The 15,731-nt window shown below is 45.0% G+C and overlaps 1 protein-coding gene across 2 annotated transcripts in view; it reads left to right on the top strand.

The window, feature by feature from the left end:
- The first annotated feature begins 654 nt into the window (after positions 1-654).
- Positions 655-15,731, top strand: part of ADCY9 (adenylate cyclase 9) — a 116,472-nt gene continuing 101,395 nt past the window's right edge. The window contains exons 1-2 of one of the 2 annotated variants that reach the window (XM_057748486.1): positions 655-1,308; positions 1,601-3,333. In XM_057748486.1, coding sequence (XP_057604469.1) covers positions 1,644-3,333 — 1,690 coding nt within the window. In that variant the 5' untranslated portion in view covers positions 655-1,308; positions 1,601-1,643. Of the gene's footprint in view, positions 1,309-1,431; positions 1,471-1,600; positions 3,334-15,731 lie in introns of those variants that run through there. The other variant, XM_057748487.1, reaches the window with a different exon arrangement.

Raw genomic sequence — 15,731 nt, 5'->3', positions numbered from 1 at the left:
GGGGGTAGCAGACTCCTTTGAAAACTTCGTTTGTGGAAAAGGAAAAACAGTTGTTCAGGAGGAGGGGGAGACGGCCCAAAAGGGATACTCTCCCCGGGGCTGGAGGAGCCGGTTCTTAGTGGCACCAGCTTTGTAGGGCCAACCATGGGCCCCTGGAGCCTGCGGCTCGGACTGCACTGCGGGGGTCGCCCCCCGAACACGCTCAGGGAGGGGTTAGGGCGGCGGATGACACTTCCTCATTGCTTATGAAGAAAGGCGAGCCTCCCTTTAGGCACATGCAATAGTTGCAAACTTTCATTTATAAACAAGGTGTGCTGAGCGGGAGGGCAAACATTTTCAAGTCCGAACCGTCGCACTCCAGTTGCTCCTTAACTAGCAGATGCCCTTAGGTTTCCCCGAGCGGGTCTGGGGGTCGAGCCGCAGGGAATGGTGGTCTCTCAGCGGTGTCCGCAGCCCCTCAGCCCCGCACCCCCGCAGCCCCCGCGGAGTGTTTGCCGCCCGCTGCTTGGGCGCGGCACAGCCCCGGGCGGCGGACGGATGGCGGAGGGCGGGGCCTCAGCGCGCGGCCCGCCCCCGTCCTGCAGCCCAGCTGTCCGGGCGCGCGCACCGTGCGCGTGCCCGGGGCCCGGCGGCGGCGTGCGCGGGTGGCGCGTGCGCGCTGCAGCGGGGCGAGGGGCAGCGCGGGCGCGAGTCTGTCAGTGACAGCGGGAGGGGGAGGGGGCCGGAGATGGTGGTGGCGGCGGCGGCGGCTCTTCCGACATGAGGCAGCGGCAGCGCGGGGTTCGGCGGCGGCCGCGGCCGCGGCGGCATCTCTAGCTCAGGAGGCCGCCCCAGGCGTGGGCGGGCGGGCAGGCGTCCCGGGTCGGCGTCGCGGGAGCGGGCTCTGCGGCAGCGCCGCGCACGGGCCGCCGGCTGAGGGACCCGCGCCCGCCGCGCCCTGCGCTCGGCGCCCGGCGGCTCCGGGGCGCGGGGCATCCCCGCCCGCTGGGTCGGCCCCGGAGGCCGAGGGGGCGGGCGGTGCAGCCGGGTCAGGCCCCGCCAGACGGGCCGCGCCGACGGGGGTGGCCGCAGCGCCGCGGGCTCCGCAGACTCGCGCTGGGCGCCGGGCCTCGCCGCCCGCCCGCCGCCCGAGGGGGTGCCGAGCGCGAGGGCGCCCGGTGCGGAGCGGGGGCGGGGGTCCGGCCGAGGCGACGCTCTGTGCGCAGCATGAGGGGCCCGCGGCCGCCGCCGGGAGAGCTGTGTTTGCGAGAGCGGCCCGCGCCGTGAGGGGCTCGGCTGGACTTCCCTCCGGAGCCGGCGGCGAAGCAGGCGAGTGCGCGCGGAGGAAACGCACAGCGGGCTCGCGCGGCGCTGGGCAGGCGCGGGGGAGGCCGCCGCCCGGACCCCCGGGTGTTCCAAGTCCGGCCCCGGTGGCTGCGGTCGGCCTCGAGCGGGGACGATGGGGCGGCACTCAGACGTTACCCGCTTGTTGTGAGCAGACGGTCCCTTTCCCAGTAGACCGCCGGGGCCCCCACTTAGGAAGCGGGTAGAGCTCGTGGCCTTCAGGTGTGCGTACCTGAAGGAGCAGGTCCCAGTGTAACTCTGGTTGTCTCGCTGACAGGTCCCGGTGACCCCGGCCGGGAGGGTTCTGAACGCTCGGCAACATGGCTTCCCCGCCCCACCAGCAGCTGCTGCAGCACCACAGCACCGAGGTGAGTTGTGACTCCAGCGGGGACAGCAACAGCGTGAGGGTCAAAATCAACCCCAAGCAGCTGTCCTCCAACAGCCACCCGAAACACTGCAAGTACAGCATCTCCAGCTGTAGCAGCTCCGGCGACTCAGGGGGGGTCCCCCGGAGAATGGGGACCGGAGGCCGCCTGCGCAGGAAGAAGAAGCTGCCTCAGCTGTTCGAGAGGGCCTCCAGTCGGTGGTGGGACCCCAAGTTCGACTCTGTGAACCTGGAGGAGGCTTGCATGGAGCGCTGCTTCCCGCAGACCCAGCGCCGCTTCCGGTATGCGCTCTTTTACATCGGCTTCGCCTGCCTTCTCTGGAGCATCTATTTTGGGGTCCACATGGGATCCAAACTGATTGTCATGGTAGCCCCCGCTCTGTGCTTCCTCGTGGTGTGTGTGGGCTTTTTTCTGTTTACCTTCACCAAGCTGTACGCCCGGCACTACGTGTGGACCTCGCTGGTTCTCACCCTCCTGGTGTTTGCCCTGACCCTTGCTGCCCAGTTTCAGGTTTTGACGCCCCTCTCAGGACGAGTTGACAGCTTCAATCATACTCGGGCAGCCAGGCCCACAGGCACTTGCTTATCTCAAGTGGGGAGCTTTTCCATGTGCATTGAAGTGCTCTTTTTGCTCTACACTGTCATGCACTTACCTTTGTACTTGAGCTTGATTTTGGGAGTGGCCTATTCTGTTCTTTTTGAGACCTTTGGCTATCATTTCCAAGACGAAGCCTGCTTCCCCTCACCTGGAGCAGAGACCCTGCACTGGGAGCTGCTGAGCCGAGCCCTGCTCCATGTCTGCATTCACGCCATCGGGATCCACCTGTTCATCATGTCCCAGGTGCGATCCAGGAGCACCTTCCTCAAGGTGGGCCAGTCGATTATGCACGGAAAGGATCTGGAAGTGGAAAAAGCCCTAAAAGAGAGGATGATTCATTCTGTTATGCCAAGAATCATAGCTGATGACTTGATGAAGCAGGGGGACGAGGAGAGCGAGAATTCTGTCAAAAGGCATGCCACTTCCAGCCCCAAGAACAGGAAGAAAAAGTCTTCCATACAGAAAGCCCCTATCGCGTTCCGCCCATTTAAGATGCAGCAGATCGAAGAAGTCAGTATTTTATTTGCAGATATTGTGGGCTTCACCAAGATGAGTGCCAACAAGTCCGCCCATGCCCTGGTGGGCCTCCTCAATGATCTGTTCGGCCGCTTCGACCAGTTGTGTGAGGAGACCAAGTGTGAGAAAATCAGCACCCTGGGAGACTGCTACTATTGTGTGGCTGGGTGTCCTGAGCCTCGGGCCGACCATGCCTATTGCTGCATCGAAATGGGCTTGGGCATGATAAGAGCCATCGAGCAGTTCTGCCAAGAGAAGAAAGAAATGGTGAACATGCGCGTCGGGGTTCACACAGGGACTGTCTTGTGCGGCATCTTGGGCATGAGGAGGTTTAAATTCGACGTGTGGTCCAATGACGTGAACTTGGCCAATCTCATGGAGCAGCTGGGAGTGGCTGGCAAGGTTCACATTTCTGAGGCCACCGCAAAATACCTAGATGACCGGTACGAAATGGAAGATGGGAAGGTTACTGAACGCCTTGGCCAGAGTGTCGTTGCTGACCAGTTGAAAGGTATGTGCATTTCTTTGCCTCCTTATCTCCCTGCTCAATCCCGTTTGTGTTGGAAAAACAAAACAAAACTATCTCTTTCCAGTGTCAGCATCTGGAGGTAGATCCATTGTCTCAGACACCTTACCATGGGGGCAACCCAGGGCCAGTGGGGCTTTTCACCCAATGAGTCAGATATCACAGATCTGTTCACACCATGACAGTGCTGACCTAAATGACACCGTTAGGAGGAAGGGGAACTTTGAAAACGTGTATCCTGCCAGTCGGCTGTTAATGTTTCTGAGATTCTGGGGCAGGTTTGCTGAGTGTAAGGGGATCAGAGCCCTTCAGCTGTCAGAACTTTGAAGCACATGAAGTTGCCTTTGCGATCCATCTGGTCGCCCTTAGGCCCCATCAAAACATTTTTTTATGCCTTTTCCCAAAAACGTGAAGAATAAAACTTTTCTTCTCTCTAGGCCTCACTTTGCTGGGATAAGGAAGTCGGCTCAGCCCTGTAGGACCCTTGAGAATTAGATGAAATTATGTACCCCTAAGTGCACACTGCCTTTTGCCTAGATCTTTTTTTTTTTAAAATCTTTGCATTTTCAGCTTTCATTTATTTAACGATGCTTTCTTATCATGGTTATTGTCTTACCTTACAGACCACAGCATTTTAGAATGTTGAACTCCTCAAACCACCAGGTGATTTGAAAGTGAGACATGTACCCAGAGCAGTGTTTAGACCCCCTCCCCCAGCCCCTCAGATTTGTCTCTGTCTTAAGCTCCTTCCTGCTATTCTTGGTGTTTTCACTGAGTTTCTCCTATTTTATTTTTCTTATTTTCACTTAGGACAAAAATCTTTGAGGTCTGGAAAGTGATATATAAGTAAGTGGGATCAAAAGAAAGAATTCTAAATAACATCCTCTCCCCTCTTTTGTTAAAACAGTCCTTATATTTTACTAAAGTCTTCTGGATTGAGGGGAACATCTGTTTTGGAAGTATGTAGAGAAAATAACATTGATTTTTAAAAAGCCAACATTTGTAAAGCTGTATTTTGTTTTGTGGTGCCCCCACGTTGCATAATTACACAGTGAAAAGCCCCAGGAAAGGGAATCCTCAGAAGGAGAAGTAACAGCTTAAATCAGAGACAGGAGAAATAATAGTGTAAATCAGCGCCTGTAGGTGGTTGAGTTTGAGGACCTGGTTAGGTCGTCAGCCTTGACACAGTCCTGAGCTCAGTTGTTATTTTCTTTCTCTTGTGATTGGAGTTCCATGTCGTTTACTTATCTGTTATCTGATGAGGGTGCTGTATTCTTATCCTAATTTTTCTTTATTCTGTTAATTTTGCTAGCAGTTGAAGAATTTGTGGGTAAAGTAGAAAAATATTTTCACCTGATAATTCTGTGTGCCTAGAGAGCTTGCAGGGCTACATTGATGAGGTCAGAAACTACACTTTGCAGTTTGCTTAAGAGATTCTGCTGTGACAAGTGTCTTCCTCTGCAGGAGGGTGGCTCCTGCTCTGGAGTCTGGAGCTGCCAGTGGAGTGGGGTGCAGATGTAATCCCTGCTCAACATTTAGGCAACTTTAGGATCTGAGTGTCGCAGGCTCTGTCCTCAGGGATTGTGGGACAGATTCCAGAGAATGGAGCAGCACTGTACTACATTAGATGAAGTATGACAGTGATAACAGTTTTGTAAGTGGTGCTTTGAACAGTGTCTTACTTGAATTTCAAAAATAAAAGCAGATGTAATCATTAAGTATGTCCAGAAATTGCCACGTCTTTGACTCTTTGGCAACACCTGTTTTTGTTAATTTATGTGTAATTTTATTTTCAACTTACAGATCAAAGGTCTCAAAGACACTGACCAAAAAAGAAAAAAAAAATGCTAGAATGAGTTTGTTGATTTAAAAAAAAACTCACATAGTGTAAATTTGGTAAATTTACTTTTTCTTTAAATTTGTGTACACTGTGTATTTATAAGGAAAAGTTTTAGCACTGGATGGGAGGTGGGGAAGGTTAGAAGGCTTAGCTTAAAGGGTGATTTTTTTTTTATATGATATTCTCTCCTTTAACAATTTCCCTGAGACCATGATTTTTGCTTTATTCGGCTCATTTTGAAAAACCTCTGGACGGGACCCCAGTAATAGAGGATGTCTACACAACTTCCTGGCCTTTTTTGAAACGGCACAGTTCAATTTTCCTGACGTACAAATCTGCTCACTTGAGATGATAGCATAATTTGTAGAAGACCCTTTTCATACAGGGGGTTAGGGTTATATACATGAGATTCCTTTTAGCCCATGTTTGGGTTTGTGGTAGCTATTTTTCTCTATGCAATTTTGGGCGTTAGCTTATCCTCTTGTCCCCTTTTCTGATTTTGGGATTAAAAAATACTCAGTAGAGGATTCAGAAGAAATGAACATCCGTTGAGTAAACTGGGAATTCCAGTAGCCTGGCAGCGTGAAAGGAAGCTGCTGCTCTGTAAGTTGATTGAACAGGCTTTGCAGAAAGTGGACTTTCATTATTTTTGCACATTCACTCACCCTGCGAGCATCTTTGCTGTGCTCTCACAGTGCCTGGTGGAGCCAGGTCCACCCATAGACACGCAGGTGGAGTTGTGACAGTTCGTGACCTGGGCGAGCTTGAGGGTATAAACATCATGGAGTCCACAGAGTCAGGAATGTAGTAGAGAGGTGCACGCACCCAAGGTGGGTCTTGAGGTCAAGCAGTGGCTCTACAGGTGGATTTAAAAAAGGACATTCGGTGCAGTGGAGGAAGCATGGGCAAAGGCTTGGGGTTGTGTTTCTTGGTGGACTGGGCAGTTTAAGTAGTTCATCAGGACAGGGAAGGCTCTTATCACCTGGGAAGGAGTTTGGATACCATCTGTAGGTAATGGGGAGCCACCAATAGGCTTTGAGCAGGAAGCTTACGTGATCTGATTTGCAGTTTGAGAAAGTTTACTCTTTCATTTCTAAGGAACTGGGTTGGAGATTCATTAAATCCCAGGCAGAGGCAGTGGTGGCCTGGACCAAGGTAACAACAGTGGTGGTGGAGATGAGGGGACAGATGTGAGCAGTAGTAAGATCAGCTGGATTGGATTTAGAGCCAGATTTAAGAGGATGGCAGGGGCAGGCGAGGGGCTTGATTCTTTGAACCAGAGATGGTTTTTCAAGTTTCTGGAATTGACGTGGGGACAGTTTGGCATCAGGAATGGGTGAGAGCTTGAAGTTTCAGTGGTGTGAATGGAAAATGGAGGGTCAAGTTGTAGAATATGAAACCAGGAACCCCTGCTTGTCCATTCATTCATTCATTCAACAAATTATTTTGTTTTAGGCATGTTTCTAGGTGCTGGGGATTCAGCAATGAACAAAACAGACAAAACTTTCTGCCCTCGTGGTGCTTTTGTAAACAGAAGTAAGACAGTAAACAAGTAAAAGATAAAGTTTGTTTTCTGTTAAGTTCTAAGGAGAAGACATAAAACAGGGAGGAGGATATGGAGTGTGTGTGTGTGTGTGTGTGTGAGAGAGAGAGAGTATGTGTGAGTGTCTGTGTGTGAGAGTGTGTTTGAAAGTGTGTGTATGAGAAAGTGTGTGTATGAGAGTGTGTGAGTGTGTGACTGTGTGTGCGAGAGAGCGCGCGTGTGTGAGAGCGCATGTGTGAGAGTGTGTGAGTGTGAAAGAGTGTGTGTGAAATTTTAGAGAAGGTGGCCAGTCAGAGAGAAGGTTGAAAGAATTTTCAACATAGGACTAGGATTTTGGAAATGATCCAAAAAGTGATGGGCAGTTATTATTAAAGATTAGGGAGAAGTAGTCTGATTTGAGTGATGGTCCTTCTACACCATTTGGGACATACCACCGGGCCCAAGAGGGTACTGACTGTTCTGTTCTGTCTTGAGCCACAAGCAAAAAAGGTGAGGAGTATCATCTAGAATGGTTAGTTTTTCCTTTCATAGGTAGAGAGTCACAAGGAGGTGAAACTGTCAGAAAATAGTCATCTTTTCTCATCTTAAATACTAGGAAGATAAAGATGCATAGTCACTCCAAATCCACACCAACCCTCATGTATTTGTAGGAGGGAATGTCGGGGCTGTCGCATTGTAAGATGCAGAAACAAAACAAGATTTTCCCCCCAAACCAAGCTTTTAGCTCAGGGAAAGATCTGTTGATGTGCATTGGGAGAGATGGTTACCCACTGGGCACCTTGGTGACTGAGCTGTGCACCATGTGCTGATGGGTGGCACTTGGAAGAGTCGCTGTCTAGCCCCTGTTGGGGCCACTCCTCAAACTGACAGTGGACGGAGGCACTTGGCGCTTCTGCTTTTGCCAGCAGCTGTCCCAAACTGGAAGTCTGGGCTCCCCAGTCCCATGCCAACTACAGCTGGGAGCCCTGGCTACATACTAGTTTGGGGTGCATTTTGCTTGCTTGAATGCACCCCTGGCTTCACCTGGTAGTTTAGCTAGCTTGTCCCCAGTGGAGCTTGTAACCCTTGCCACGGCCGTGCTTGCCCACAGCAGACCGCTTGGTGTCCCCTCTTAAGTCATGTTGAAGAGAAACTCCCTGCTTACCTGCATCCTTGAGTGGACTCTCTTGTGCATGTTGAAACAGTCTCTTGAGTAGCAAGGGGCAGAAATAGGATGAAGCAGAAAATTTGGCTTGATATCTGGGATCAGAGACGACAAGCAGCTGTGGAGTTGGTGCTCAGGCAGCCCCTGATGACAATTTATTCAGGCTCCTTCAGATCAAATTGTATGGCTTCCAGAAGGAGCACACAGCCGTTAACTCTGAGGACCAGGTTTTGAGTAGAGTTAGCCTTTGGCAAAGAAAATTAAGGTTATGGTTCGCTGAAGCAGGTGGAATGAAGGGAGAAGGGTCATCTTTTCAGATAGAATAACTAAGAAAGGGAAAAAATTAAAACGAAGCAAAGAGAATAAGTAAAGAAATATCAGAGTTCTCTTCTGTTAGCCAGCCTTCAAATAATAATTGTGTTTCTACCTTCTGGTCAGTGTTGCCTGTGTACTTTGCTGTGGAATAATAATCTTGAAAAGAGGAACACGGTGAATTTTTTATCGTGTGTGTGCAGGTGCCTAAATTTTCCTCTTTCTGTTGATTGGTGACTTCAGTGTTGGTATTTCTGTTTGGATTTCGATATTGTGAGAGTATGGTCATTACACATAATGAGTATTTACCATGTTAGCCATTTTTAAGCCTGTCAACTGGATTTTCTTAATTGCTTTGGCATTCAGTCTGTTGCATTATGTGGAAGAATGTGTGGAAAATCTGGCTCTACAGAGATATATAATTGGAAAGTGGAGGAACATTTTAATAGCCATTTTAGACAATTGTGGATGTTTTTCTTTGATACTGTACAACATCCAAGAAGTGGTATTTTCTTAAGGGTTAGTTGCAATATGGAATCTGAAATCCTACTAATCATTTTTTTTGTTTGCTATCAAAACCCCGCTAGATTTTTTAACAAACCTTTACCAAGGTGTGATTTTGTAACATCATGCATCGGTCGTTTGGAAAACTATAGTTTCTTGAGTTATGCAGATCTTCCAAATGATGACATAAGCAAAGTCTTTAAATATTGGGAAGATGCCAGCTTCACAGTGGCAGATAAAAGCTTTCCAAAATTCTGGTTTTCACTTGAAAGTTTGAGTTTCATCCTTGGCAACAAATACTCTCAGTTGTTTTCCTTGAAGCGACAGACTCATTTCATTCATTTTTCAGGAACAGTCTGCCAGATACTCAAGTCTGAGTGACCATAGTCTGTGGGTCAAATGTAAACGATGTTCTATCCAAAAGACAGCTAGTTCAGCTTGCAGATGCTTTTGGTGACAGCTGATCACGTCAGTGCTCTGGGCGGTGCTGTTCCCATGTCATCCCATAGAACATTAAAGAGACGCATTCAAGATTTAACACAGTTATTCGATTTTAGTGCTTTATCACAGGACATTCTTAAGTGCAGATGACTGATTTTTCCTTCTACAAGTGTGTGGTGGGACAGAGCTCATTGGTGACCGGCACAGTTTGGTGCCACCGCCCTAATTCGTAGTCAGGCACCAGCAGTCTTAACCATGTTTGCTTTTGTACCATCAAGGCCAATGTCAACAGTGAGAAAGGCAAGTAATGTCTTAGTGTTAGTAGGAAAATAGTTTTGATTTCATAGATGCCCTACAGAAGTCTTAGGGACCTGTGGGGGTCTGCACACCGTACTTTGAGAACTACTTCCCGAAGTGGTAAGATAGGAAGAGTGAGGATTTTGTACCTACTCCCCAAACACACGTTCTCACGTAGATGGGACAGCTCACACTGGAATTGGGATAGAGGTGTGACATTTATTATGGAAGTAGCAAGTGACTTCAGTTCATACACATCCTTTCTCTCAAAAAAATCCTTTCTAATTCTGCCAGATCTCTGATGCTGGTGTTGAGGGGTCAGGATGAAGACTGTCAACTTTGTTTTTTGATTTATTTTTGCAGGGCTCCCTCTTTGGCAGAATAGTTAAAGCGGTCCCGTGCATGGGCTTTGGTTTCCCATACATTTGGATTCAGTTCTCACTTCTGAACTGTGGAACCTTGGGCAAGCTAGGAATGACAGCCTCTGTCAGAGGCCTATTGGGAGACTCAAACGAGATGATATTCAAGTAAAGCACTTATTAGCATAGTGACTCAATTGCAACAGGTGGTCCATAAATAATAACCAACTCTTCTGCCTTGGGGAGTCATGTTTTGTACTACCCTCAAGGGTGTTTTTTTTTTTCCTGCACTCTATTTGGTGCACATCTTGCATAATTGGGTACTGAAACCCAGAACACACCAGGGACTGTGATTGTGTCAGTTTCTCAAATGAAAAAGGGCAAGTGTCCAAAATACAGAACACAGATAACTTGCCCTAGTTAAACTGTAGCTGCCAAGTTTGGCAGCTTCTTTACTTAAAACTCTAGGGAGTTTAGGCAGTGTTGTTCTTGGGCTGCTTCTGGTCTCCAGAGCTTAGAGGTACTTAAGATGATGTGACCCTTGATAGTTGAGAAATTATGGGAAAATCTTTAGCTTTGGGACTCTGGAGATATTGGATGAAGTTTGCACCAGAGCAGTTAGTTATGCCGCTCTACTGTATTCTGCTATAAACTCATTTATTTATTCAATAAATATCAAGTGAGTTTGTACTGTATGTGAGGCCTGGACTAGGTTCTGGAGATAGAATGCTGTGCCCTCTTAGACCCTACAACCTGGAAGGGAAAGTAGACATTAATCAAATAATGACCTAAACAAATATGCTCTAGACTTGCTGATCTTATTACAAAAAGGGCTGGAGATAGGGAGATCTATCATCTCCATTTTACAGGTGAGGGAACTGAAGCACTGAGGGGTTAAGTAACTTGTGATGGTCACACAGATAGAAGAAGCTCCTAAGTGGTGGAGCCAGTATTTAATCCAAGAGGACTGTATTAGAAGACATTGGTCACCACTTCATAGAATTGTTGTAAGGATTAAAGGAGAAAATAACGTTAAGCACTTAGAAAAGTACTTGGCACATGATAACTCTTAATAGAGATTAGATTCACTAACTAGTGTTACTGAAAGTGGGGGCAGTTTTCTTAGCAGCAGCAACAACAGAAAAACAACTATACCTTTCTTCATTCAGCTCTTTCCTGTTCACACAGTGTTTTCAGGCATGGTGTTATCTCAACCACTGTGGAATCTTAGGATCTTGGGAACTGCGTATGTTTAGAAGTTTGTGTTGTATTTGATTCTTTCCCGTTATCCACCAGTTTTCAGGCTGAGTTTCTTAACATCCTGTGAAGGTGACCAGTGACTTTTTTCAAGAATCAATGTAAACTCTTGGATTTTAGCTTCTTTGGTGTATTTCACTCCATTATAGATATCTTTTTTTTTTAAGCTCAAATTGTCCTATCTTGGGCCTGTGGGAGCCCTTTCGAGTTGGCCCCTGAGTCCTTTTCATACAGACTGGCAGGATTTGTGCTCATCTAGTAACATTTTTATGAAGTAGAGAAATTATAGGCATTAAAATCTCATTAATTCTGTTTGGTATGTTTGTTTAGTGAGACAGAGCTAAGGTTTACCCTCTCCTTTTTTGAAAAGAAAATTTATAGTATACGCATGTTTATATGAAGAAAGAGCACTGCTGAGCAAATGGTTCGTGCTTTTCCAAGCTCATCGGCAGCTTTAATTGACATTCTCACAACTGACAATTATAGAGCAATGCAGCATATCTGTCTCCGGTATCTTCCCACTAACGCTTGTTGAGGGACAGGTGCCTGTGAATATTGGTAAATAAGGATAAACAACAATAAAATGAAAGAAAACCCTAGACCAAAATGCAGGTTGCCTGTTTGCAGGCTGAAGTGTGCCACTAGCCCTCGAGCCCTGACCCCAGGACAGCTGTGGAAGGTCCCAGGAGGCCCCACCCTAAGAATCCCCTTCACAGGAACCTTGTTCTGAATAGTGATTCCTGGAATGACTACCCTGCCACTCTCCTTTCTGTCTTGAATAACTTATTTATTTTGCTTCTGATCTGTCTCCACCCTACCAGAATGTGTCTTGAGAGCAGGAATGTTTGCATGTTTTATTTACCGCTGTATTCCTAGTGCCAGAAGCATAGCTGGCATATAGCAGATGCTCAGTGTTTGTGACATGAATGAGTGAAGATTGTAACTACTCAAATTCTGTTCTGCATGTGTGTGAAACCACACCCCAGACATTTACACAGAACAAACCAGAAAGGAGAGGGAAGGCAACAACTGGTTTTCCAGGAGTAGTTGAATGGTTGGTTAAGTAGAGGCTATGGGTAAGGTCTTTAAAGAACCTAGGGAAGGAGAGGGGAGAGTGCCTGGGTGTGTGAAATGGGCCCACGGGTGTGGGAGAGTGGGCAGTCCCTGGCTCCCAGGTCTTGCGGGGAAGGCCGCCAGGCAGGAACCCAAGTGTTTATTTAGGGCCCAGGAAATGTGGGGTCAAATGGCTTAGTTTAGGCAATCGTTTTTAAGCTTTTTAAAATGGAGATTTCAGGCAGTATATTTATCTCCAGTAATACTGTAGTTCCTTACAATTCTTATTTGATTATCTTTTTTGCACATGAAAAGCCAGCATACCCTTTTTTTGGCAAAGCTCCAGCATAATCTTTGTGCATAATTTCCAGGATTTTTATGTAATGCTATTAAATTCTGTTCATTTTTTTTCCTCCCAAAGAAAAATGTGCTACTGAAAGCAGCTTTTGGATCGTTTATATTTGTGTTTGAATTGTGTGGGAAATATTAACTTTGGTTTTTTAACATGTAGTTTGTAGAGAGGAAGAAAACCCACATGCAGGTGATTTATTTTCTTGTTTATGGATATCAACATACAATATTCCACTAAGGCTGTGACATTTCAAGTAAAAGAGAGTATTGCACATTGATTTAGTTAGTTTTGCCCTATTAGGTGTTAACATCCTGAGTGTGGATTACACTGCATTCTGTAACTTCATAAATGAGTTCTTTTCCCCATGAGAAATGCTTCTTATGGGCATTAATGTTAATTTTTGTTTTGTGAATGAAATGTCTGAAACCAGGGGAGGGGGATGTTCTGAAAGAAAAGTACTTTTATAGGATTATCTTAATATTTGAAAAAGTAAATTTGTTTAGTAGATTAGCTTTTCATCTTAAGATGTTTTCTTCACTAGTTAAGCACTTTCGGGAAAATAATTCAATCTCTCTGGTTCTCGGTTTCTTCCTGTTTGTAAAATGTGAAGTTTAAACTAGGTGTGCTTTAAATACCTCCCCCTCCCCCCACCTTTTCTAAGAATAGCTGAGCTTCTGTGATTGGAGCATAGTATGCATTCTTCCTATGAAGAACTGGTTTCTTCTTCATCCATTTGTTTGAAGTATGAACCCTTATTTAGATAAATTTAGCATATGGAAACTCAGATTTACCTAACTGCTAAATTGCAGGGCGTGGTAAGATTCTTAATATTCTAAAGGATTCTTTACTACCTTTGAATATAAGTGAATAAAATTGAGTTACAAAAGTATAATTTACACTTTTTTTTTATCACATTTATTTATAAAGCAGGGTATCACTAGAGGAACCCCGTTTGATTTTGAAAATTTGAGAAATACTTTTGAAATGGAGAAAATGTGAAGTGATTGAATTTTAAAAATGTGCTTCAGTTCCTGTTTGAACATTATTTTGGAGAGAGATTGGAAGGTTAGTTGCCAGTAAGATGAATTTCACTTGGGTTGGCAAGTTTGCCACTAGTAGAACACAGCAAATAGTGGATTAATAACGTTCTTACCGATTATTCCATTAATAAAAGACTCACTTGCTCCTGATGGTGGGTTCCTAAGACCCGCTGACTGTACAGCTGTGTAGTTAGTGTACCAGGGTCCTATATATTTACTGTGTAGTTAGTGTGGCTTTAGTAGCCCCCAAATTAGTACACCTGGAAAGTGTCTTTCTTAGGCCTCTTAATTAGAAATTAGAGGTCACCAAATGATAAAAAGAAATGCTTGGATTTAATTATAAAGGATTATGAAAGATTTGAATGGTTTTCTTATCCTTTCTTATAAATAGCAAAGCATAGCAAAGCAGCTCATGGAAAGTAATACAACATTTTCTGATTTGCATGGCTGGTGAAACAAAACAAAAAGGAAAAACACTCTACTTTGTCCTGAAAGACAGTGTTGACACTGGGTACATGTGTCATCCGACCTTAGAATTTCACCTCAACAAAGGCCCAGCTTGTGAAATTGTAGCTTCCCTTAGAGAAACTGTTATTCACAGCCTGTTGGAGTCATATGTTTTCTACCAACTAAGGCAACTGACTCAGTGTGTCAGTAATTGCAGGAGGCTAAAAACTTTTGGAACAACCATGCAAACAAAACATTTCCAAGGACTTTTCTGGTCTCTAACACACATTTCATAGTGACCTTCTCAGCTGGAATAACTTAATTAACTCTGTGTTCTTTCTGGCTCCTGAAAGAAATTGTGATTTATGAACACTTTCAGAGCTGATGATTCTAAGATAACAACTTTGTCCCTCTGCCATTTGAAGTTCAGATGGAAATGTTTGCTTTCATAGCGCTAGTCATGATGTTACTTTATTTAGTAGCTATTAAATTTCCAATTCCATATACTCTGCTGGAGGTGTTCCAGTTTGCACTAAGGTTTCTGTTTCTTTCAGCAACATTGCTTATGGTGTGTGGAACTTTCCTGAACAGGGAATATGAACAAGGTTCTTAGAGTGGATGGTTTAAGCTCTTCTTTTCTTTTCTAAATAACAGCTCTTTTTGACATATAATTTACATACTGTATCATACAATTCACTCATTTAAAGTATGCAATTCAGTGATTTTTAGTGTATTCACAGCTATGTGCAGCCATCACCATAATCAATCTTAGAACATTTTTCTCACTCCCAAATGAACCTCTGTACCCATTAGCAGTCACTCCCGATTCCCCCCTAAACTTCCCAGCCCCTGGCAACCACTAATCTACTTTCTGTCTCTGTGGATTTGCCTGTTCTGGACATTTCATACACGTGAAATCATGCAATATGTAGCCTTTTGTGTCTGACTTCTTTCACTGAGCATATTGTTTTCAGGGTTCACCTGTGTTGTAGCCTGTGTTATTACTTCATCCCTTTATTTGGTTGCATTATATTCCATTGTATGGGTAGACCACATTTTGTTTATCTATTCATCAGTTGATGGAAAAATTATTCTTTTTTTTTTGAAATCAACAAACTGATTGCTTGAAAATAAATTTAAGTGATAAAAAACCTTTTATTATTTAATAATATAACGACTAAAATATAGTAATTTCATTTTCACTAATGTGTAGAAGTTTTCCTGAAAGACATGAATAAATGAGATTTAATAACGAATTGTAGTTTAATGTAAATGTTTCACATAATCAGTTTAGTTTTTTTTTTTTTAAACAGCTATCCTCTTATCTAAGCTGGATCCAGGTTGATTAAATAGTAAATTCTCTGATCCTCTTCCTTTCTCCAAGCCAGTACCTGAATAGACAGCTTTGGAAGTAGCATGTGGTTGACTTTGAAACTAGCCTCATTTGATATGGTTGTTAGATATAAATATCAAATATAGTATTAATAAGTCTTTCCCTTTAGTCAGTCAGACACTTTCCTGTTCTAATGAGTTTCAACATTTGGTTTTATGTTTCTGAAATGTATAAAACACTTTTTTACCTTCATAAACATGAAATATGCCAAATAAAATTTAATTTTCTTGTTGACTCAGTTATTTTTATTGCTTATTTGCCTTTTGTCGATATAGCAATTTGACTATGAAAATAGGAATTTTTGCTTTACTTTAAATAAACCAAGGTTATTCTGCTTTTCCAGTTCTTATGTTTTGAAATACTTTTTCTGCTTGCTCTCTTGCTATCAGCTTATGTAGCTA

Source organism: Hippopotamus amphibius, chromosome 9 (assembly GCF_030028045.1).
Source record: "Hippopotamus amphibius kiboko isolate mHipAmp2 chromosome 9, mHipAmp2.hap2, whole genome shotgun sequence".
Taxonomy (NCBI): domain Eukaryota; kingdom Metazoa; phylum Chordata; class Mammalia; order Artiodactyla; family Hippopotamidae; genus Hippopotamus; species Hippopotamus amphibius.
The sequence above is the reverse complement of the archived record's forward strand: the minus strand, read 5'-3'. Positions and strand labels throughout refer to the sequence as shown.